Source organism: Rutidosis leptorrhynchoides, chromosome 5 (genome assembly GCF_046630445.1).
Source record: "Rutidosis leptorrhynchoides isolate AG116_Rl617_1_P2 chromosome 5, CSIRO_AGI_Rlap_v1, whole genome shotgun sequence".
Taxonomy (NCBI): Eukaryota; Viridiplantae; Streptophyta; class Magnoliopsida; order Asterales; family Asteraceae; genus Rutidosis; species Rutidosis leptorrhynchoides.
Window position 1 is genome coordinate 430,993,656 of NC_092337.1, and position 26,955 is coordinate 431,020,610.

The 26,955-nt window shown below is 35.1% G+C and overlaps 2 protein-coding genes across 2 annotated transcripts; one reads left to right on the forward strand and one right to left on the reverse strand.

Annotated features, from left to right (window-relative positions):
* Positions 1–18,729: 18,729 nt before the first annotated feature.
* Positions 18,730–23,039, reverse strand: LOC139850059 (uncharacterized). The gene is made up of 6 exons (XM_071839653.1): positions 22,961–23,039; positions 22,397–22,432; positions 21,123–21,199; positions 19,492–20,657; positions 18,999–19,314; positions 18,730–18,852 (listed from the first exon to the last, which is right to left on the reverse strand). Exons 1-6 carry the CDS (start codon positions 23,037–23,039, stop codon positions 18,730–18,732), a joined length of 1,797 nt encoding a protein of 598 aa, XP_071695754.1.
* LOC139850060 (uncharacterized) lies at positions 23,038–23,469 on the forward strand. Its single transcript, XM_071839654.1, has one exon. The coding sequence runs from the start codon at positions 23,038–23,040 to the stop codon at positions 23,467–23,469; it is 432 nt and encodes a 143-aa protein (XP_071695755.1).
* Positions 23,470–26,955: the final 3,486 nt, after the last annotated feature.

Below are 26,955 nucleotides of genomic sequence, written 5' to 3' on the forward strand. Positions count from 1 at the left end.
TATTCGTGTGGTGTAATATATGGAATATAGTGTTCTTATGCTTTATGATATATGTAAAAATTGCTTGTATTAATAAGTATTTTTTTTTATGAATCTAACTCTTGTCTATTTTACAGTTTAAAAACACAAAATGGATAGACAACCCAATATTTTAAGAGACCTACCCGGAGACATGATTGATGAAATCTTGTCTAGAGTCGGCCAGAATTCTTCGGCACAACTATTTAAGGCGAGATCAGTTTGTAAGACATTCGAAGAACGTTCCAAGAATGCCTTGGTTTATAAAAGGCTTTCGTTCGGAAGATGGGGAATATCACATTGGGAAATCCATAAGTTACGATGTGTTTACTTTGACGCATATATTGCGGGGAACCCAAATGCTATTTTACGCAACGGGTTAAGAAATTATTTTGACTCAGTATATCCGAATATAGGACTTCGTGATTTAGAAAAAGCGGCTAACATGCAACATAAAGAAGCATGTTATGCTTACGGGTTAGTAATGTTCGCTTCTCACCAAAGTGAGAACAAGAACATCGGGCTACAACTATTAAACAAAACATTTCCACAAGTGACGGAGTCGGTAATTGGGGTAAGAAATGAGGTTTTTAGATTGTTACGGGACTGTTAGACATTACGTAACCCTCGTCCCTTTGACGACGTTACAACACGCTGTCTTATCAACGGCCATAACGGTTATGTTGCACAAGACCAAGGATGGGAAGTAGTCCTAGTAAAACCAGAATGCATGACTTGTTTCTGGACGTATGAATTACGTGTCTTTATTGCCTTTGCTGAACGACTTGTGTATTAGCTAGAATTATCTTCACAACTATCTTGTATCAAAGTTATTGTGTGCTATATTTCATGCTTTATGTAAAATAAGCGGTATTGTAAGTTTGTAAAATATTGTATAAAAGTTTGAACGCGAAATATTATTATAATCAGTTTTTCATATAGAATTGTAGTAGTTGAATTGTATATTAGCTACTAAGTATGAACTTAACGGGTAGGTACTACCCGAATTTAAACTTATAAAACGCTAATATGAAGAAAAAGCTTTTATAAATGAGTTCATATTATGCTACGAAATACTATTAACTACTCTTAATATTCTGTATGATTAACTTGTTCCATTTAACTATTTTGAAGGAAATGGCACCGACTACTCAACACACCGTGAATATGAATGAAGAGGAATTCCGTACTTTTCTAGCTTCAAACATAGCCGCAGTACAGGCTGCGCTACATACCAACAATAACCTTGGATCTAGCAGTACAGGAAATCGTGTAGGATGCACCTACAAAGAATTCACTGCCTGCAAACCTTTGGAATTTGATGGAACCGAAGGACCGATCGGATTGAAACGGTGGACCGAGAAGGTCGAATCGGTGTTTGCCATAAGTAAGTGTACTGAAGAGGACAAAGTGAAGTACGCTACGCATACCTTCACAGGTTCTGCGTTAACATGGTGGAATACCTATCTAGAGCAAGTGGGACAAGACGATGCGTACGCACTACCGTGGTCAGCATTCAAGCACTTGATGAACGAGAAGTACCGTCCCAGAACCGAGGTCAATAAGCTCAAGACAGAACTTAGAGGGTTATGAACCCAAGGATTTGATATTACCACGTACGAAAGACGATTCACAGAATTGTGCCTATTGTGTCCGGGAGCATTCGAAGATGAGGAAGAGAAGATCGACGCGTTTGTGAAAGGATTACCGGAAAGAATCCAAGAAGATATAAGTTCACACGAGCCCGCCTCCATACAACAGGCATGTAGAATGGCTCACAAACTAGTGAACCAGATTGAAGAAAGAATTAAAGAACAGACTGCTGAAGAGGCCAATGTGAAGCAAGTCAAAAGAAAGTGGGAGGAAAATGGTGATAAGAATCACCAATACAACAACAACAACAATCGCAACATCAATCGCAACTACAACAAACGGCTCAACAACAACAACAACAACAACAACAACAACAACAACAACAACAGCAACTACAACAATCATCCCAACAACAATAATAACCGCAACAACAACAACAATCAGAAACAGCTATGCCAAAGGTGTGAAAAGTATCACTCGGGGTTCTGCACCAAATTTTGCAACAAGTGTAAAAGAAATGGTCATAGCGCGGCGAAGTGTGAGGTCTACGGACCAGGGGTTAATAGAACAAAAGGAACAAATGGTGTCGGAACGAGTAATGGCGGAGCAAGTAGTGTCGGAGCAAGCTATGCCAATGTAGTTTGTTATAAATGTGGAAAACCGGGCCACATTATTAGAAATTGCCCGAACCAGGAGAACACGAATGGACAAGGCCGCGGAAGAGTTTTCAATATTAATGCGGCAGAGGCACAGGAAGACCCGGAGCTTGTTACGGGTACGTTTCTTATTGACAATAAATCTGCTTACGTTTTATTTGATTCGGGTGCGGATAGAAGCTATATGAGTAGAGATTTTTGTGCTAAATTAAGTTGTCCATTGACGCCTTTGGATAGTAAATTTTTACTCGAATTAGCAAATGGTAAATTAATTTCAGCAGATAATATATGTCGGAATCGAGAAATTAAACTGGTTAGCGAAACATTTAAGATTGATTTGATACCAGTAGAGTTAGGGAGTTTTGATGTGATAATCGGTATGGACTGGTTGAAAGAAGTGAAAGCGGAGATCGTTTGTTACAAAAATGCAATTCGCATTATACGAGAAAAAGGAAAACCCTTAATGGTGTACGGAGAAAAGGGCAACACGAAGCTACATCTTATTAGTAATTTGAAGGCACAAAAACTAATAAGAAAAGGTTGCTATGCTGTTCTAGCACACGTCGAGAAAGTACAAACTGAAGAAAAGAGCATCAATGATGTTCCCATTGCAAAAGAATTTCCCGATGTATTTCCGAAAGAATTACCGGGATTACCCCCACATCGATCCGTTGAATTTCAAATAGATCTTGTACCAGGAGCTGCACCAATAGCTCGTGCTCCTTACAGACTCGCACCCAGCGAGATGAAAGAACTGCAAAGCCAATTACAAGAACTTTTAGAGCGTGGTTTCATTCGACCAAGCACATCACCGTGGGGAGCTCCTGTTTTATTTGTCAAGAAGAAAGATGGTACATTCAGGTTGTGTATCGACTACCGAGAGTTGAACAAACTTACCATCAAGAACCGCTACCCACTACCGAGAATCGACGACTTATTTGATCAACTACAAGGCTCGTCTGTTTATTCAAAGATTGACTTACGTTCCGGGTATCATCAAATGCGGGTGAAAGAAGATGATATTCCAAAGACTGCTTTCAGAACACGTTACGGTCATTACGAGTTTATGGTCATGCCATTTGGTTTAACTAATGCACCAGCTGTGTTCATGGACCTTATGAACCGAGTGTGTGGACCATACCTTGACAAGTTTGTCATTGTTTTCATTGATGACATACTTATTTACTCAAAGAATGACCAAGAACACGGTGAACATTTGAGAAAGGTGTTAGAAGTATTGAGGAAGGAAGAATTGTACGCTAAGTTTTCAAAGTGTACATTTTGGTTGGAAGAAGTTCAATTCCTCGGTCACATAGTGAACAAAGAAGGTATTAAGGTGGATCCGGCAAAGATAGAAACTGTTGAAAAGTGGGAAACCCCGAAAACTCCGAAACACATACGCCAGTTTTTAGGACTAGCTGGTTACTATAGAAGGTTCATCCAAGACTTTTCCAGAATAGCAAAACCCTTGACTGCATTAACGCATAAAGGGAAGAAATTTGAATGGAATGATGAACAAGAGAAAGCGTTTCAGTTATTGAAGAAAAAGCTAACTACGGCACCTATATTGTCATTGCCTGAAGGGAATGATGATTTTGTGATTTATTGTGACGCATCAAAGCAAGGTCTCGGTTGTGTATTAATGCAACGAACGAAGGTGATTGCTTATGCGTCTAGACAATTGAAGATTCACGAACAAAATTATACGACGCATGATTTGGAATTAGGCGCGGTTGTTTTTGCATTAAAGACTTGGAGGCACTACTTATATGGGGTCAAAAGTATTATATATACCGACCACAAAAGTCTTCAACACATATTTAATCAGAAACAACTGAATATGAGGCAGCGTAGGTGGATTGAATTATTGAATGATTACGATTTTGAGATTCGTTACCACCCGGGGAAGGCAAATGTGGTAGCCGATGCCTTGAGCAGGAAGGATAGAGAACCCATTCGAGTAAAATCTATGAATATAATGATTCATAATAACATTACTACTCAAATAAAGGAGGCGCAACAAGGAGTTTTAAAAGAGGGAAAATTAAAGGATGAAATACCCAAAGGATCGGAGAAGCATCTTAATATTCGGGAAGACGGAACCCGGTATAGGGCTGAAAGGATTTGGGTATCAAAATTTGGAGATATGAGAGAAATGGTACTTAGAGAAGCTCATAAAACCAGATACTCAATACATCCTGGAACGGGGAAGATGTACAAGGATCTCAAGAAACATTTTTGGTGGCCGGGTATGAAAGCCGATGTTGCTAAATACGTAGGAGAATGTTTGACGTGTTCTAAGGTCAAAGCTGAGCATCAGAAACCATCAGGTCTACTTCAACAACCCGAAATCCCGGAATGGAAATGGGAAAACATTACCATGGATTTCATCACTAAATTGCCAAGGACTGCAAGTGGTTTTGATACTATTTGGGTAATAGTTGATCGTCTCACCAAATCAGCACACTTCCTACCAATAAGAGAAGATGACAAGATGGAGAAGTTAGCACGACTGTATTTGAAGGAAGTCGTCTCCAGACATGGAATACCAATCTCTATTATCTCTGATAGGGATGGCAGATTTATTTCAAGATTCTGGCAGACATTACAGCAAGCATTAGGAACTCGTCTAGACATGAGTACTGCCTATCATCCACAAACTGATGGGCAGAGCGAAAGGACGATACAAACGCTTGAAGACATGCTACGAGCATGTGTTATTGATTTCGGAAACAGTTGGGATCGACATCTACCGTTAGCAGAATTTTCCTACAACAACAGCTACCATTCAAGCATTGAGATGGCGCCGTTTGAAGCACTTTATGGTAGAAAGTGCAGGTCTCCGATTTGTTGGAGTGAAGTGGGGGATAGACAGATTACGGGTCCGGAGATTATACAAGAAACTACCGAGAAGATCATCCAAATTCAACAACGGTTGAAAACCGCCCAAAGTCGACAAAAGAGCTACGCTGACATTAAAAGAAAAGATATAGAATTTGAAATTGGAGAGATGGTCATGCTTAAAGTTGCACCTTGGAAAGGCGTTGTTCGATTTGGTAAACGAGGGAAATTAAATCCAAGGTATATTGGACCATTTAAGATTATTGATCGTGTCGGACCAGTAGCTTACCGACTAGAGTTACCTCAACAACTCGCGGCTGTACATAACACTTTCCACGTCTCGAATTTAAAGAAATGTTTTGCTAAAGAAGATCTCACTATTCCGTTAGATGAAATCCAAATCAACGAAAAACTTCAATTCATCGAAGAACCCGTCGAAATAATGGATCGTGAGGTTAAAAGACTTAAGCAAAACAAGATACCAATTGTTAAGGTTCGATGGAATGCTCGTAGAGGACCCGAGTTCACCTGGGAGCGTGAAGATCAGATGAAGAAGAAATACCCGCATCTATTTCCAGAAGATTCGTCAACACCTTCAACAGCTTAAAATTTCGGGACGAAATTTATTTAACGGGTAGGTACTGTAGTGACCCGAACTTTTCCATGTTTATATATATTAATTGAGATTGATATTTACATGATTAAATGTTTCCAACATGTTAAGCAATCAAACTTGTTAAGACTTGATTAATTGAAATATGTTTCATATAGACAATTGACCACCCAAGTTGACCGGTGATTCACGAACGTTAAAACTTGTAAAAACTATATGATGACATATATATGGATATATATATAGTTAACATGATACTATGATAAGTAAACATATCATTAAGTATATTAACAATGAACTACATATGTAAAAACAAGACTACTAACTTAATGATTTTTAAACGAGACATATATGTAACGATTATCGTTGTAAAGACATTTAATGTATATATATCATATTAAGAGATATTCATACATGATAATATCATGATAATATAATAATTTAAAATCTCATTTGATATTATAAACATTGGGTTAACAACATTTAACAAGATCGTTAACCTAAAAGTTTCAAAACAACACTTACTTGTAACGACTAACGATGACTTAACGACTCAGTTAAAATGTATATACATGTAGTGTTTTAATATGTATTTATACACTTTTGAAAGACTTCAATACACTTATCAAAATACTTCTACTTAACAAAAATGCTTACAATTACATCCTCGTTCAGTTTCATCAACAATTCTACTCGTATGCACCCGTATTCGTACTCGTACAATACACAGCTTTTAGATGTATGTACTATTGGTATATACACTCCAATGATCAGCTCTTAGCAGCCCATGTGAGTCATCTAACACATGTGGGAACCATCATTTGGCAACTAGCATGAAATATCTCATAAAATTACAAAAATATGAGTAATCATTCATGACTTATTTACATGAAAACAAAATTACATATCCTTTATATCTAATCCATACACCAACGACCAAAAACACCTACAAACACTTTCATTCTTCAATTTTCTTCATCTAATTGATCTCTCTCAAGTTCTATCTTCAAGTTCTAAGTGTTCTTCATAAATTCCAAAAGTTCTAGTTTCATAAAATCAAGAATACTTTCAAGTTTGCTAGCTCACTTCCAATCTTGTAAGGTGATCATCCAACCTCAAGAAATCTTTGTTTCTTACAGTAGGTTATCATTCTAATACAAGGTAATAATCATATTCAAACTTTGGTTCAATTTCTATAACTATAACAATCTTATTTCAAGTGATGATCTTACTTGAACTTGTTTTCGTGTCATGATTCTGCTTCAAGAACTTCGAGCCATCCAAGGATCCATTGAAGCTAGATCCATTTTTCTCTTTTCCAGTAGGTTTATCCAAGGAACTTAAGGTAGTAATGATGTTCATAACATCATTCGATTCATACATATAAAGCTATCTTATTCGAAGGTTTAAACTTGTAATCACTAGAACATAGTTTAGTTAATTCTAAACTTGTTCGCAAACAAAAGTTAATCCTTCTAACTTGACTTTTAAAATCAACTAAACACATGTTATATATCTATATGATATGCTAACTTAATGATTTAAAACCTGGAAACACGAAAAACACCGTAAAACCGGATTTACGCCGTCGTAGTAACACCGCGGGCTGTTTTGGGTTAGTTAATTAGAAACTATGATAAACTTTGATTTAAAAGTTGTTATTATGAGAAAATGATTTTTATTATGAACATGAAACTATATCCAAAAATTATGGTTAAACTCAAAGTGGAAGTATGTTTTCTAAAATGGTCATCTAGACGTCGTTCTTTCGACTGAAATGACTACCTTTACAAAAACGACTTGTAACTTATTTTTCTGACTAGAAACCTATACTTTTTTGTTTAGATTCATAAAATAGAGTTCAATATGAAACCATAGCAATTTGATTCACTCAAAACGGATTTAAAATGAAGAAGTTATGGGTAAAACAAGATTGGATAATTTTTCTCATTTTAGCTACGTGAAAATTGGTAACAAATCTATTCCAACCATAACTTAATCAACTTGTATTATATATTATGTAATCTTGAGATACCATAGACACGTATACAATGTTTCGACCTATCATGTCGACACATCTATATATATTTCGGAACAACCATAGACACTCTATATGTGAATGTTGGAGTTAGCTATACAGGGTTGAGGTTGATTCCAAAATATATATAGTTTGAGTTGTGATCAATACTGAGATACGTATACACTGGGTCGTGGATTGATTCAAGATAATATTTATCAATTTATTTCTGTACATCTAACTGTGGACAACTAGTTGTAGGTTACTAACGAGGACAGCTGACTTAATAAACTTAAAACATCAAAATATATTAAAAGTGTTGTAAATATATTTTGAACATACTTTGATATATATGTATATATTGTTATAGGTTCGTGAATCAACCAGTGGCCAAGTCTTACTTCCCGACGAAGTAAAAATCTGTGAAAGTGAGTTATAGTCCCACTTTTAAAATCTAATATTTTTGGGATGAGAATACATGCAGGTTTTATAAATGATTTACAAAATAGACACAAGTACGTGAAACTACATTCTATGGTTGAATTATCGAAATCGAATATGCCCCTTTTTATTAAGTCTGGTAATCTAAGAATTAGGGAACAGACACCCTAATTGACGCGAATCCTAAAGATATATCTATTGGGCCTAACAAACCCCATCCAAAGTACCGGATGCTTTAGTACTTCGAAATTTATATCATATCCGAAGGGTGTCCCGGAATGATGGGGATATTCTTATATATGCATCTTGTTATTGTCGGTTACCAGGTGTTCACCATATGAATGATTTTTATCTCTATGTATGGGATGTGTATTGAAATATGAAATCTTGTGGTCTATTATTATTATGATTTGATATATATAGGTTAAACCTATAACTCACCAACATTTTTGTTGACGTTTTAAGCATGTTTATTCTCAGGTGATTATTAAGAGCTTCCGCTGTCGCATACTTAAATAAGGACAAGATTTGGAGTCCATGCTTGTATGATATTGTGTAAAAACTGCATTCAAGAAACTTATTTTGTTGTAACATATTTGTATTGTAAACCGTTATGTAATGGTCGTGTGTAAACAGGATATTTTAGATTATCATTATTTGATAATCTACGTAAAGCTTTTTAAACCTTTATTGATGAAATAAAGGTTATGGTTTGTTTTAAAATGAATGCAGTCTTTGAAAAACGTCTCATATAGAGGTCAAAACCTCGCAACGAAATCAATTAATATGGAACGTTTTTAATCAATAAGAACGGGACATTTCAGTTAGGGTTAGACAAAATCATACGGACTCAAGGGGAATTGAAATCTAATTTCGAAATATTGAACTGTACCGATAGAAAATTGGGTGCTCGAATGATTTTGGTTATGATACGGAGGTGAAGATAAGATGATGATGATGAGGATGATAATGATAGTTGATCGATGATGAAGCTTTCTCCCTGGCCCCTGCAGATCACCTCTGATATCTTGATCTGTTTTTAGGGAAACCCTAAAAGAACGAGTGTTCTTTATATTAGCTATTATTATTATTATTATTATTATTATTATTATTATTATTATTATTATTATTATTAGATTATTTATTATTATTAACAAAATTATATCATAATTATTAGTATTATCATTAAACGTTATTAGCATTATCATTACAAAAAAATTTCATAATTAGTACTATCTTTATCATTAATATTAAAAATTATCATTATTATTATTATTATTAGAATTATCATGATTTTTTATCATAATTAGTATTATTTTTATCATTATTATTATTAATATCATTATTAATATTATTATTACAACAAATATTAATTATATAAAATATATCTATTACATACCTATACTAATAGTACATAGTTTATATTTTTAAACAAAATATTATTTTAATTAAGTGATACTTAATATTTAAATATATTATACAATATAGATAGTAATATGATTATATATATAAAAATTAATCTTAATAAATTATAAACGTAATTGATTAATATTATACGTGTTAATATATATAAATGATATAGGTTCCTGAATCCGAGGCCAACCCTACATTTGTTCAATGACGTCATATGTATTTTTACTACAAAATACAGTATTGTGAGTTTCATTTGCTCCTTTTTTTAAATGCTTTTGCAATATATATTTTTGGGACTAAGAATACATGCGCTGCTTTTATAAATGTTTTACGAAATAGACACAAGTAATCGAAATTACATTCTATGGTTAGATTATCGAATCGAATATGCCCCTTTTTAGCTTGGTAGCCTAAGAATTAGGGAAATGGCCCCTAATTGACGCGAATCCTAAAGATAGATCTATGGACCTTGACATGTCCCATTCGGGTTACGAATACTTTAGTACTTCGATTATCATGTCCGATGAGAGTCCCGGAATGATGGGGATATTCTATATGCATCATGTTAGTTCGGTTATCAAGCGTTCACCATATGAATGATTTTTATCTCTATGTTGTGCGAAATGCCTGATATGAGATTATGTTTATGAGAAATGGAAATGAAAATCTTGTGGTCTATTAAATTATGGAAATGATTGTTTTATGACAAACATATGAACTCACCAACCTTTTGGTTGACACTTGAAAACATGTTTATTCTCAGGTATTAAAGAAATCTTCTGCTGTGCATTTGCTCATTTTAAAGATATTACTTGGAGTCATTCATGGCATATTTCAAAATATGTTGCATTCGAGTCGTTGAGTTCATCAAGATTATTATTAAGTCAAGTATAGTTGGATATATTATGAAATGGTATGCATGCCATCAACTTTCGATGTAATGAAAGATTGTCTTTTCAAAAAACGAATGCAATGTTTGTAAAATGTATCATATAGAGGTCAAGTACCTCGCGATGTAACCAAATGTAATGTATTCGTCCGGATGGATTAGGACGGGTCCTTTCAGAGGGACCGGTTGTAGTGTGAATGCGAACTCAAAACGATAATCTGATATAATTGAAACGACGGAATCAACCACGCCTTTTAGTATATAGGTATAATATAATATAATATAATATAATATAAATATGATTATGATAAATAGAAAATGCCACCTTGAAAACCGGGGAGAAAAGGACATGACTGAGAGGGAGAATTGAAGAAGAAAAAGTATGGTCAATTTCACCTTTTTTAATTGTATCCCTCATTCCGAGAAGGGGGATGATTCTCACACACATTTTTTTGATCCTCACACACCTATTTTAACCTTTTACTCTTCTAATAATACTCAATTGGTGTGTGAGGATCAAAAAAGTGTGTGTGAGAATCATCCCCCTTCCGAGAACTATACCGAGTATTGCTTTATTTAATGCCATTTTTTATTCCTTCCTACTTTTTTTTATTATTTGTTTTTTTTTAAATTAATCCTATATATATATATATATATATATATATATATATATATATATATATATATATATATATATATATATATATATATATATACTAGATTTATGAGCCCGAGCGATGCACGGATACTCCTTAGTTAAGTAAATTCCTAAAATGTCAAAGGTTATATCATGTTACATAATGATAATGACAATATCAAAAGTATATAAATCATAAGAATTGAAAACGTTATAGTTCTCATCAAATAATATTTGTGTTCCAATTAAAAAATGCGCCTAATTTCTTCAATAGTACTATTATGCAATTTGAAACCTAATTGTATTTTTAATACATTTATCCAATACACAATTCAAACTTATGAGTTGTTGAAAACATGCTGCGGATAAAAAGCATGTTCTTTAAAACAGTAGGTGAATGAACATTCTTTGCCAGGCTTTATACAATTTTGTTGTCGAAAACATGGAAATCCGGAGGACACACACAGGTTTGGTTTTTTCTTTGACTTTTTTTCTTTTAATCGCCATTTTCATTCTTTTCCTGCATCATTGAAGCATGAAACTGTACCACTCTGAAGGCCAGGAAGTCCCATTAATTCTTTCGGAAGACGCTAAATAATAATAATAATAATAATAATAATAATAATAATAATAATAATAATAATAATAATAATAATAATAATAATAAGAAAATTCTTTAATCAATATAGTAAAATGTTTATTGTTGAACTCAATTCAACCAATTTACATTAATGAAATATTTTATTGTTAGTTGAAAAATATTTAATTAAATTAAAGTTGACTATTTTAAATTTAAAATAGAAGAATTTACTTAGCAAAACATTACTGCTAGTTCAATATCTACATGGGGTGTTCCATTTCATCCAGCATATGATACGATGTATCTTTTCACAACCATGTTGGTTATATATATAATCAGCTAAAAATTAAGTTCATCAATTGCATAAAATATAAGACAATCGCCAGAATTCAATTTTAGATCCAAAATTTATAATAATTGTTAAATGGTCTATATATTATAACTAAAGAAGAACCAAAATTTATATAAGAAACAACATTCAGCAAGAATCATGAAGAGCAGTGATCGATCTATAATAACAGTTAAATTTTTTTGAAATATACTAATTTGGCAGAGTTGCTTAATACGGAAAATTTCCATGACCTTACCATCGACTGACATCATCTGCTCATCATGATCCTAGATAACCTGCAAAAACACAAAATTCACATGATGCACGACTATTTATGAGCTCGTGCGTTGCACGACATCTCTATAAAATATTATTCGAAAACGATATTATTGAACCGATTAGCTGTATAATTCAATTACAATGACGAAACCCGTCATTGATGATAATATTTGTATTGAAAGTAAATATATTGAAAGTGTTAGTATTGTAAAAGCTATTAATAAATAGAACTACAATTGAAAGCAATTGTTAATATGACGAAAGCTTAAAAAATATTATCCAATTATATAAGAACATCAATAAATAAATGTAAATCATAGATGATGTAAACCATAGCCCGTTTGAACTTTGGAGACATTCCCTAATATGCATTATTGATCCTTCACCAGTATACTTTGAAGTATTCATGCACCTTCCACAAAAGTAAACATAAGTTCGTTTGAATTAGTGACGTAGCTTTTTATAGGTGACTTGTACATTAGCATATTAGGGTATGCCAATAGTGCGTAACAGAAAGCATGTATATAGAAATAAAGGTTAATCGGGTCAAAAAAGAAAATGAAGCAAAACAAAAGTAAACCTTTTTTGGCTCACACATTTTTTGATTGACTGAGAATGAATTCAAGCCAGGGTCTAACCATCCATTTTAATCAAATCATAAGGGGGGTAAAACTAAACAGAAAAGTCAACTAAAAATAGCAGTTTGACCCTCAGAAGACTATAAACATAGCAGTACCAACACAGATAATATTAATTTCAAATTCCTAAGGCTTTATTCTTGATCACAAGTGATTTAACTCTTATAAAATTCATCTCACATGCAAGTAGACAGTAGCAAAACTCAACCCACATGTTAGTCACCGTAAGTATTGATAGTTACTTTTAAATTTTATAAATCACAACAGAGTTTCTATGCGTAAATCTTACCTGACCTACTCAACCCCACAATAGAAATTTACCGGGTGTAGATCAAACCCAGAATCACTTATTATATGTTTCTCCTACCCAAATCACTTCTTTCAAATACATTTAGGTTTGGTAACAGACTCTCCTCCACATCACCTTCAGTGGATACTCTTCTTTCAATTTAAAGGAAGATGAATTAGAAACATCGGAGACTTGCAGCGGGATTGAATCTGAAACATGAACATCAATCATTAATAAACATAATTAATACTTATGATGGGTCAATTTGAAATAAACAAAATTAATGTATTTTATGTTGCTCTCGATAGATTAGTATGTACATAGAATCTTAGTTCAAGTCTCATCCAAAAGATCATTAAGAAAGTACTATCTGTGGTAATGGGAAGTATGACATAACAAACAAATATATACCAAAATGCTAAGATGTACTTACATGTGCTTTTGATGATGAAAACAACGGAGTAATAGGACAATTTAAAGAACTCGCAACTTTATATCAATAGAAAGGAAATGTACGTACATCACGCTTATGTCTTCTGTATGGTATAGCCAACTTAATATGGTATAGCCCACTTAAGGAAAATGTTCTTACAGCCATCAAATTCATCACCCTCATCTATCAGATAGCAATCTAGTTCTAAACTTACATAGAATTTATTTATTCAGTTATAACCTGATCAGCTAATAGGATGGTTAGAGCATTTTTTATGGCAAGATATATGATAGGAACAGAGCAAGTTATTAAATTAAAAGTAACTGGTAGAAAAAACCCCTAGAAACTAATAACAGTCTGACTAAAAATTAGCTACTCAAATATTTAGTTAGTCCCTTATATACATGGAAAAGTATTGTTTCCCTGTCAGGTAAAGCTGTTACCTAACTAATGTGCCAACTATCAGGTTTAATGATGAAAATTAGTGTTTCAGTCATAATATATTTCCTTCAGTATGAACTTTGGTTATTCACTAAAAATACACTGTTAGTAGCTTTCAACAAATTGAATTGTTTACCCATCGAACGAATTGTCCCATTAGGGATAAAATATAGCACAACCCGACCCATTCATAAATAAGTGGGTCAAAAATCGTCACCTATACCAATAGCAATGTTAAAATATTATAATCCTATAAGTTAAAAAGAGAGGACTTACATGTGGAGCCCGAAGAGATTTGCTTAATGTTGGTTTCAACAAAGAATCACACAAAGAACCTACCAATTAATATAAAAGAACAGATTAAACACTTTCGAATCCAGCTTAGGAACCTACTAATTAACATAGAAGAAAAGATTAAACTACATAATTGGTTCAAAACATAGCTTCGATTAACCGCAAAAATAAAGCTTTTAAGTAGATATCTAAATAAAAGTATATAATGATAAACAGTAGTAAAAAAATCTTGAGCAACCATAGAATAAAATTATTTCCACACATATTTTCTTTCAGTGATAACAGTCATATATAATCACGAAACTATAAAACAATAACAATATGAAATTTATCATGCCAAATGTTAAGAAAATAATCGGAGTGGAAAACGTCATACCTTATTTTGGATAACACGAGCAAGTCTATACTTCTCACTCACATCTCCGTCATGACGTGCTCAACTCGAATGAAAATACTCCACTAAGAAAACACACCCTCTTTTCTCTGAGTTCGGGATTGGGTTAATAACTTTCAAAAAGCATCATATACTTCACTAAGAAATACTTTTTATATGAGTGCTATTAGATAATGAGATACGAATACTCACCTCAAGGCGTTAGCCTGTGTAGCGTGCTGCCGTGCCATACCAGTCACCTTGAATGGATTACTAAATAATACTCCATCAACAAAACAACTGCTACTACTGCACCTTTTACGCTGCCAATTTTAACGACCCCTCAAGTTTATTAGACAACTATAATTGTATAAGGTTATGTTCTAGTTATAGTTTAGGGACACTTAGTGTAATTACACCTTCTATATATAGAAGGCACAATACTCTGAATAATACACACAGAACTTACAAGTTCAATATCTCTCTTCCTCTATTCTATCATCTATTATGGTATCAGAGCAAAGAAAGGCCTAAGTCCGGGGTAAAAAGACACTTTTTACCCCGAACTTACAAGTTTACACTTTTTCAGGGGTAAAAAGTGTAAATATTTAGTATATTTTTTTTCAGGTGTAAAAAGACACTAAACTTCTCATTCATTATAAATCGACCACATAATTTCCCTTATCTAATTACTACTATTCATTATTATTATTATATTCAAGGTTCGTTATAAAAAAGAGGATCATAAAGAAATTGTACATAAAGAGAGATAGAATAGTTGACCTGAAGTATAAGAGCACTTGTATGCTTTTTGTCCTGAAGTTGGTCAGATGGTTGTACCCTAACCACATTCTCTTCCATGTACATGGTTACGGGTAGAAGAAGTGTAATGATAATAGGAGCTATATATAGAAGAAGATTCAACAACTTCAACCTCTGACTTAAACAACTTAATAAGTAGTTACTCGTTAGCAACACGCTTAATACAAATCAACAATTATTTTATCGACTGTTTGACAGCTTACTTCATTTGTTGCCAAAATTTACCAATATCGTTACAACTTATATAAATTTAACTCAATTATATACCAGTTTTAAAACAGCATTTTGAAGCTTTAAAACTAAAAAAAAAAAGATTGAGCTTACTTTTTGCAGCCATTATATTGTCCACCTCATAGTCGTCTTCATCATCATCGGTCTTTAGCATCACAACCATCCTAAACACATATAATACTACAAAATTTCATATTAATTATCGGTTTTTAGCATCAGAACCATCCTACACACACATAATACTACAAAATTAAAAAATTCTGATGAAGCCACACAACTAAGTTGTAGCAAGGCGTGCAAAAAACAACGAAATTTAAAGAACATAAGTCCAGAAAATTCAATTTGAACTTTCCAACAAACTATGAATCGTTAAGACCTAAGAAAATTAAATATTACGAAACTGTAATTACAACTAAAACTAATAACCTTAATTTGGAGAACTACTACAATAACCATAACCCAAGCAACAACAACAACAACAATCAATAGAGTTTAAATTCGACATCAATTAATACAATTATTAATATAATTAATAAATTGAAAAAGACAATTATGATCTAATAATATATCGAGAAAGGCAATTATGATCGAACACTATATCGTATATCTGTGTATTCGAAGCTATTCATTCATTGATTGTAAAAAAACTTTAAACAAAAAAATAAATAAATACTTTACCATAGCAATTTGATGTGTAAAATATTGAATCTATGTAACAGCCGGCCAAAGCAGGAATAATTGACGTGACGATCTGTAGAAAACCCTAATTTTGAATGAATGAAAGAGAAGATGAGTGGATGATTTGGTTCGTAACACTATTAGCCGAGTGATGAAGAATGAAACTGCTCCTTGATTAAAGGGATGTCTGTTAACCCTAATTCAGAGGATAACTGATCCGTGATTTTGAATGTTTCTGTGAGTGAGTATCAAGGGACACGTGCCAGTAGGAGGTAATTAGTGACTTTTAATTCAAAATTCCGAGAAAGTTAGAATTACAACAACATTACCCAATCCAACGAAAGTGGAGTATGGGAGAGGTGAGTGTAGACAATCATTCCTCGTACCCTAGATTAGAAGGAAGTCACTACTCCACCCGCGGGTATAGAACCCGCGCCTAGATAAGGTCGTCCCTCCCTCTACTCTAGCGCAAAAGAGATTGCTTCCTAAAGGACCTCCGGCTCGAAGAGCTCATAAGAACGAAATAGACAGGGCAAATGATACGTACCTGTACGAGTAATGAGCGCCTAGCAAGAAGCAACCATACACAGTAACCATAAAGGGGACACATATAGCAGTAATGCACAACAGTAGGGCAAAGAGCATGAATAAAATAGTGCACATAACCATTTAATTTCAGGTAGACATACAGACAAACAAGATATATACATATACATATACATATACATATACGCACCCACACAGACACACACATCGATGTATATATACCACACGAAAGCATGAAAAAAAAAAAAAAAAAAAAAAAACTCATGCTTAAACATAAATACATATAGATACATTCGTAGATATATATACCTAGGTACAGATACAAGACAGACAAACCTACATACACCAATACATGCACTTAGATACATAGATACATATATATAGAGATACAAACATATACATCGGTACATATATATAGCCTAAAAACATATACATAGATACAAAGGCATATAAACCATGTAGAGGGGTATAAATAGTGTGGTTATTGAATATCTGGTTATAGTTATATATGTAGTTGTATAATAAAAGTAACTAACACAATGAAAAAAAAAAAAAAAAAAAAAAAACTAAAAAAAAAAAAAACCTACTCAATAATTCTAATTCTACTCCTCCACAGGCTCCTATCAGAAGTCATGTCCTCCGTCAGTAGGAGCTCTTTCATGTCAAGCTTCAATCTATCCTCCATCCTACGTCTAGGTCTACCCCTTCTCCTTACGCTGCCAACGGCGAGGGTCTCGACTCTCCTAACTGGGGCTAAAAGTGGGCGCCTCCTAACATGCTCAAACCATCTAAGTCGTCCTTCCCTAAGTTTGTTGATGATGTTCCCAACTTCCAATTTCTCCCTAAAAACTCCATTTGGTATCATATCTAGCATGGTCTTACCACACGTCCATCTAAGCATCCTCATTTCTGCCACCTCCATCCTCCTCTCTTGGGCCTTCGTCATTGGCCAACACTCTGATCCGTACAACATGGCTGGTCTAATTGCCACCTTAAAGAATTTACCTTTCAGTTTAAGTGGGACCTTCTTGTCGCACAACACCCCTTTCGCAGCCCTCCACTTCAACCATCCTACTCGTATACGATGCGTCACATCCTCATCTATCCTTCCCGAAATGTGAAGCATCGAGCCTAAATATCTAAAGGACTCTTGCGGGGGTAGAATCTGGTCCCCAATTCTGATATCCACTATATCGTCGTGTTCCTCTTCGCCCCCCTTGAAATCGCATCTAAGGTACTCCGATTTAAGTCTGCTAATCCGTAGGCCATTTGATTCTAAGGCGATCCTCCATTGTTCTAGCCTCCTGTTAAGCTCATCCTGAGAATCTGAAACTAATACAATATCGTCGGCGAAAATCAGGCACCATGGGATGTTGTCTTGTATCCTATGAGTCAACTCGTCTAGGATCAAAGCGAAAAGATAAGGGCTAAGGGCAGATCCCTGATGTAAACCAACCTCTACCGGGAAAAACTCTGTGTTTCCTACCGTCGTACGTACACGAGTCTTCGCCCCCTCGTACATATCTCTAATAGATCTTATATATCTACTTGGGACTCCCCTAGCATTAAGAGTCTTCCAAATCAGCTCACGCGGGACACAGTCATAAGCTTTTTCCAAGTCTAAGAACGCCATGTGTAGGTTCTTTTGCTTTTCCCTATACTTCTCCATAAGGCTTCTAACTATGTGAATCGCTTCCATCGACGAACGTCCTGGCATGAAGCCGAATTGGTTCTCTAAAACCTTTGTCTCGCTTCTGAGCCTCGTCTCGATCACTCTTTCCCAAAGCTTCATAGTATGACTGAGTAACTTTATGCCTCTATAGTTACTACATAATTGCGCATCTCCCTTGTTCTTGTAAATGGGAATAACCTCACTGAGTCTCCATTCCGTAGGCATATTTGCGCTTCTAAACGTCGTGTTGAAAAGGTTTGTCAACCATCTAACCCCGTCACCTCCTAGGCACTTCCACGCCTCAATCGGAATTTGGTCTGGTCCTACTGCTTTGTTTCTCCCCATCTTTCGTAGGGCCAATCTAACTTCCTCCTGATTAATCCTCGTGCAGAAACAGTTGTTTTGAAACTCCTGAACCTCGTGGGGTTCACCGTTCCGCTCTGGTCTTCCCCTACCGAAAAGGGATGCAAAATATTCTTCCCATCTTTTCCTAATAAGGTCTTCTCTCACTATACTTTGCCCTGCTACATCCTTGATATATTTGATGTTACCTAAGTCCCTCCTTCCTCGCTCCCTAGCTTTGGCTATCCTATATATGTCATTAGCTCCCTCTTTAGAGTCTAGTTTTCTATACAAGTCTTCATATGCTTTGTCTTTTGCAATTGCTACGGCCTTCTTAGCTTCTCTTTTAGCTTCTTTATATCTTTCTTCTACCCTAGTTCTCTCTTCAGGTGTCCCTTCTCCAAGAGTAATGAGCTCCCTAAACCTCGTCTGCTTTAACGCGACTTTCGATTGGACATCGTCACTAAGCCACCACGACTCTCTTCTACTCTTATGGGCTCTCGATGTCCCTATAGCCACTCCTAAGGTCTCTTTTGCCACATCTCTGATAGTGGACGCCATGCGATTCCATATCTGGTCTGCGTCCGTAGGGGCAACGTAATCCTCTTCTACACTCAATCTATTAACAACAATCGCTCTAAAAGTCTCCGCATTCGCTCCATAGAGGTTCTTCCAAAGGATTCTAGGTTGTACAGCCCTAGCCCTCCTGCCAACTCTTCCCCTAGTGACTAGGTCCATGATCAGCAATCTGTGCTGGGAGGAGCACGTCAAAGCTGGAAGGACCTTACAGTCCTTACATGTCCTAAGTTCCCCTTTACGAAGAAGCAAAAAGTCAATCTGGGTGCTGCGACCCCCGCTATGGAATGTGGCTAACTGAGCATCCCTCTTCTTGAAGAAAGAGTTTGCTACCACCAACTCGTGGGCAATGGCAAACTCAAGAATTGAGCGCCCCTCTTCATTTCTAGGACCAAACCCAAAGCCACCATGGGCTCCCTCATAACCTTCTGCCTCCACTCCTATATGTCCATTCAGATCACCACCTATAATCAGTCGATGGTCGGCTGGGCACCCTCTCACCACCTCATCTAACAATTCCCAAAAACTCTTCTTTTCCGCATCACCTAAACCCGCATGAGGTGCGTATGCACTAATGACCGTGAAAGTCTCCTCCTTAATAATTAAACTAACCGACATAATCCTATCGCTAAACCTGCCCACGTCAACAACGTTATCTTTATGTAGTTTTCCTAAAAAGATACCTACCCTGTTTCGTGCTATCCTAGAACCCGAGTACCACAACTTATAGTCCTGAATCTCTATCGCCTCTTCACCCTTCCATCTAGTCTCTTGAACACACACTATGTCTACCTTACTCTTAAGAAAGGTATCAACGAGCTCAATCCTCTTACCAGTCAAGGTTCCTATATTCCAACTACCCACTCTAATCCTACCAACGGTGGCTACCCTACAACCTCCTCTAACCCCTCTAGGCCTACCCGCCCCTAAAACAGGAGAACATGACCTCAAGTGACCATAACTATGCGAAGGATCTATGTTACTTTGTGCACTAAAAAGATGACCAAGTACAAGCTAAATAATATGAATAAGATAAATTCGTATAAATTGTAAATTATAATATTTAGAACTAAAAAAAGGATATATAAATGTAAGTTATACTATAATATAAATTACAACTAGGCGGTATATCAATAAAAGAATAATATATAATCCAATATAGTCAAATAGGAGAGAAAAAAAGGAAAAAAAATATATATATGTATATATAAGAAGAATTTATACCCAATGGAAAATACTTAATAAATTTATAAAAAAAATCTATTAGATGGAAACTTAATATACTATAGCTACAAAAATATTACTCTTAATTCGGGGAGAGCACAGGTTGTAAAGGCGTAAAAAAAAAAAAAAAAAAAAAAAGACAAACAGCATAAAAGTTTAAGTTATGAAAACCAAATAGAAATTGTACAGTAAGATTGGCTACAGAAAAGTTAGGTTATGGAGAAGAGAAATTTAAGGGTCAGAGAAAACAAACACAGCCTTATGAGGATGAAGGAGTTCCGGCAGCAACGGCTCCCGACGGCAAAGAGGTAGCAGCGGCTCCGTTATATTACCTGCGAAAAAAAAAAAAAAAAAAGAAGGGAACTATTCCGGCGATCTGAGAGGCGGCGCGTGGTGGCGCGGCGCGTGGTCTGTTTTCTTTATGTGACCGTTGTTGATTGAAGTCGCGTAAGATGATGATTATTATGTAGACAGATACAGTGACAGTGAATCGAATTTTGTGTATTGTAGATATTCGTAAAAAGAAAGAACGAAAGCTTGAATCCCCAAAAAAAGAGCCGAAAATAATGTTACTGGTTACTCAAAAACACAATCATGGTTTTTCGAGAAAGTTAGAATTGTTGAGGAGAAATCAGGAAGCGCCACGTGGATTTACGTTAGCGATTTAGATAGATAGATAGAAGATAGATAGATAGATAGATAGATAGATAGATAGATAGATACTAAAAAGCATGCTATTTTGTGTCGTTTTTGGCTTTTCACGTTTGCCACACGACAACAAACAACAAACTTACAAAAAATCCCCCCAAACAATGTTAAATGTTACAATTCTTCAGGGGCAAAAATCGTAAAATTATTTTTTTACTAAAAAAACATAAACAAACTCCACTCAAATTTCTAACGGACTGTATCTTCCCGCTCATCAAAAGTTAAATTTTTCCGACATCACCGTTCAATTCGAAATAATTTTACGAACACAATGCAAATAACTATACGCGAAACGGACGTTTTTTAAAAAACGATAAGTATTTCGGTCTATCTTTCATAATATATATACACGTATAATAAACAACTCAAACTAACTACATCATATTGATGGTTACATCCCCCTTTTTTAACGCGATCTTCTCACCGTAAAAAACACGCAGGCCATTAGGTATACTAGATACTACCCACACGTATCTAAACACACCCGTAGCAACGCGTTTTTAACTCTGTAAATACATAACGCTACATTAAATATGAATATGCAACTCGAAAGGCCCCGCCGCATCGCGCGGCCCTATCCGAATCTAGTTTTTACTAATTCTACTATATCACTTTTGAGTTAATGATTACAGATTTACAGTAATATTATTAATAACATTTTTTAGTTGTGAATAAAATAAAGAAATTCAAAAGTAAAGTAAAGGCATATACAGCTCACAAGTTCACCAAAATTCAAAATCAACAAACGTTGACTCACAAAAGTCAAATGTATCTTCTCTGCATCGAATTGGGATTAATTCCACTTACAAGATTGATGATACAGCTCCAGCCTACAACAGACACGCCCGTTACTTTACCTACAATAGATTAGAGCAGTTAATTTAACTGAATTGTAACAGATTAGTTAGTCAGTTAGTTTGTTACCTGTCGTTACACTAGCTAGTTATTTGCAGGTAGTTAATCTCATATATATTTGTAAATTGATGTATTATACAATCAGTTAAATCAATATACAGTTTTCTCAATGTTCAATTTCTCTCCTTTATATATGGTATCAGAGCGAAAGCTCGATCAAAACCCTAAATTCCGCCATTAAAACACAAATCAAGCTTCTTCAAGCTCAAATCAAACCTGATTCAATCTCAATTGAATCAAAAGCATCACCGATGATTAACTTAAAACACAAATTAATCACAATCAAATCAATTAACAAGGTCAAATGACACCTAAGATTGAAGAAGACACGAACTCAAACGATCATCCACTCTTTTTACATCAAAATGATCATCCAGGTCTCATCTTAATTTCAAAGAAATTAACAGGATTAGAGAACTATGAAATCTGGAAACGATCGATGATGATTGCTTTAAATGCAAAGAACAAACTCAAAATTGTAACAAATGAGTTTGCAGAACCTAATGCAGACTCAACATTGAGGCCACTTTGGTAAAGGAACAATGACATGGTAATTTCTTGGATTCTAAACACTGTGTCAGATGAAATTAGCAACAGCCTAAGCTTCATCAGTTCAGCTTCAAGTCTTTGGAAGGAACTGCAGGAACACTACTCACAGATTGATGGATATAGGATCTATCAGCTAGCTAATGACATATCTCAATTGAAGCAAGGTAATTGTTCCATTGAAGTTTATTACCACAAATTAAAAGGATTATATGATGAAACAGATGCACTTGAGGCGCCCTACATCTGCAACTGCAACTGCACTTGTGAAAATGGAAGACAAAATGGAGAAAGGGAGCAGAGGAAAAGGCTTATTCAGTTCTTGATGGGATTGGATGAAAGCTACACAAACATGAGGAGTCAAATATTGCTTATGCAGCCATTACCTACAATAGCTAAAGCATATGGGATGATCAAGCAAGAAGAGAAGTAAAGGGAAAGCATCCTACTAAAATCATCAGTACCTGCAATAATGTCCACCTTCAACAACAACTACAAACAGAATAACTATCAGGATCAAAGGTATATAAGGCCATCACAGGCAACAAACAACAAGAGATCAAGCTTCAAGGTTGGAGTTAAATGCACAACTTGTTTCAGAGAAGGTCATACTACAGAAGAATGCTACAAGAATGTAGGTTACCCTCCAGGACATCCATTACATGGAAGGTATCAACCACCAAAGACATTCAATAACAGAAACAAGACAATCAACAGTATCACCATCAGTGAACCAGAGGCACAACAATCACAAATCATAAACCAGCCTAATCAAGATGTGATGGCAGCAAGGATGGATCAGCTATAGAACCAACTCAATCAAGTTCTGTTAATGATACAGGGCAATCAACATCAAGGTGACTCATCACAAGGTGCAGATATAACTTCTATTATTGCTTCAGTCTTCTCACATCTAAAAAATGCCCGGGTTATAGATAGTGGTGCAACTGATTATGTGTCAATTTCACTCTCAAATATGCATGGCATAAAACACCACCACACACCAATACAAGTCAATCTACCAAACAAGTATCAAATCAAAGTTTCAATCAGTGGATCTGTAAAACTCACACCTGAATTAACACTCCATAATGTCTTTTACATTCCCTCATTCACCTATAATCTGCTCTCTATAAGCAAGATCACCAAATCTGCTAATCTTTCTGTTCTATTCAAACATTCTGAATGCATATTTCAGGGCAACCACAAGAGGATTGCCCATGGAACTCTATGTGATGGACTGTACATCATACATCCTGAAGTCAACTCCAGTCAACATCATATCAACAACACAAAATCCACCAATGAATCCACTCAACTCTGGCATACAAGACTTGGTCATTGTTCATACCATACTTTGTACAAAATAAAGTCCATAGGGCTATCAAATTCCATTTCCGATTCTTATTGTAAAATTTATCCATTAGCAAATCAACATGTACTTCCTTTTCCAATTAGTTCATCATATGCAAATGCAAAATTTCATGTTGATGTTTGGGGACCATATAAACATACCACTCTAAACAAATGCAGCTACTTTTTAACCCTAGTAGATGACCATACAAGGACCACATGGACCTTTCTTCTACCAAACAAATTCCATGTCACCTTAATAATTAAAACCCTTTACAGACACATCAAAACACAATTTACCAAAACCATCAAATGCCTTAGGTCTGATAATGGTTTAGAATTTCTGAACAATGACTTAACCACCTTCCTTCAATCTGAAGGATCCACACATCAAACCTCATGCCCATACACCCCTCAACAGAATGGCAGGGCAGAAAGAAAACATAGAAACCTTTTAGAAATGGCTTGAGCAATCCAATTTCAAGCCAAATTCTCAAAACCCTTCTGGGGTTACAACTTACTTGCTGCAACTTATCTCACAAATAGGTTACCCTATAGAGTAATCAATAATAAAAGCCCATTTGAACTCATACATAATACTCCACCAGACCTAAATCATCTCAGAACCATTGGTTGCCTTGCATTTGCCTACAAACCACAAAATGACAAATTTGAACCAAAGGCCACACCATCCATTCTCTTAGGATATCCAAACAATCAAAAAGGCTACCTTCTTCATGATCAAACAACGCAAAAGACATTTGTAAGTAGAAATGTCACATTTCATGAGCACATTTTCCCTTTTCACAAAATCAATGTAGACCCTCCATTCAATAATCTTTTTGATAACAACCAAGCTACCTTCTATCCCACACCAACTCCTCCACTCAACAATTCCACCACAAATAACTCAAATCATGTTAATACTTCAAATAACCCCACAAATGAAGAATCACACTCTACATACATAAATGATACTTCCACCCAATCAACTAATTAAACTCATTCTCCACAACATGCAGATATATCAAGCTCAGCCACGTCAAGGTCTATTCTACCCAACAGAGTCCAATTCAACACTTTCAACATACTGTGATAGTGATTGGGCCAATTGTCCAATATCCAGAAGATCTGTTTCAGGGTTTTGCATATTTTTGGGATCCAGTCTTATTTCATGGAAATCAAAGAAACAACCAGTTGTATCTCACTCATCTACAGAGGCTGAATACAGGTCACTTGCAGATTGCACTTGTGAAATCACATGGTTGAAATGCTTACTCAAAGACTTCAACATTTCAACTACTTATCCAATTACTATCCATTGTGATAATGAATCTGCCATCCTACTTGCATCCAACCCTGTTCAACATGCTAGAACCAAACATATAGAGATTGACTGTCATTTTGTTGGAGATAAGATCAAAGCTGGACTCATTCAAACTCAGTTCATTCCCTCCAAAGCACAAGCAGCAGATTTATTAACCAAATCCCTCAGTTATACACCTTTTCATACATGTTTATCCAAGTTAGGCACTTGTGATTCTTACACAATGCCAACTCGTGGGGAGGGTAAAGGCATATACAGCTCACAAGTTTGCCAAAATTCAAAATCAACAAACGTTGACTCACAAAAGTCAACTGTATCTTCTATGCATCGAATTGGGATTAATTCCACTTACAAGATTGATGATACAGCTCCAGCCTACAACAGACACGTCCGTTACTTTACCTCAATATATTAGAGCAGTTAATTTAACTAAATTGTAACATATTAGTTAGTCAGTTAGTTTGTTACCTGTCGTTACCCTAGCTAGTTAGTTGCATGTAGTAGATCTCATATATATATTTGTAAATTGATGTATTCTACAATCAGTTGAATCAATATACAGTATTCTCAATGTTCAATTTCTCTCCTTTCTATATAAAGAATACAGACTTTATGTGAATGGGCCATTGGAACCAAAATACTACTGAATAATATAAAAAGGCTGCAAAAAAAAAAAAAAAAACTTAGAAGATACGAAAATGAAAAATTGTAAATTTTAACATCCTATTTTATTTATTTTTTATAAGGTCAAAATAGAGAGGGGACACATAAGTTGTGGTGAGTCAGCGAGGAGTCAATCATGAAGCAATGTATTACAAAATCATTGATTGTTTTTTCATCTTCAATATTCATCGACACACACACTTTTGGTGTATCTGCACACACATATCAAGACATCATGCTCTGCAGACAATGACATGACCATAATGCAAACTGTATGCACACATGAATTAGCCTACTCACAATCCATCACATGCATGCATCCATGCATCATGCATGCTTACACGCATGCATGTCTACATTTGTATGATTCTGTCTATCTACTTCTCTTAAATATGATGATAATGGATTAGGATTAGATGTGTAAAAGACTCCTTCCGTCTCACTTAAAGTGTCCACATTTCTATTTTGGGATGTCCCATTACAAGTGTTTACTTTGTATTTCAACCAATGAGAAGATGTTATTCTGGAGAGAAAAGAATTCTGATTGGTGGAGAATGAAGTTAGTGGAATTTTTTA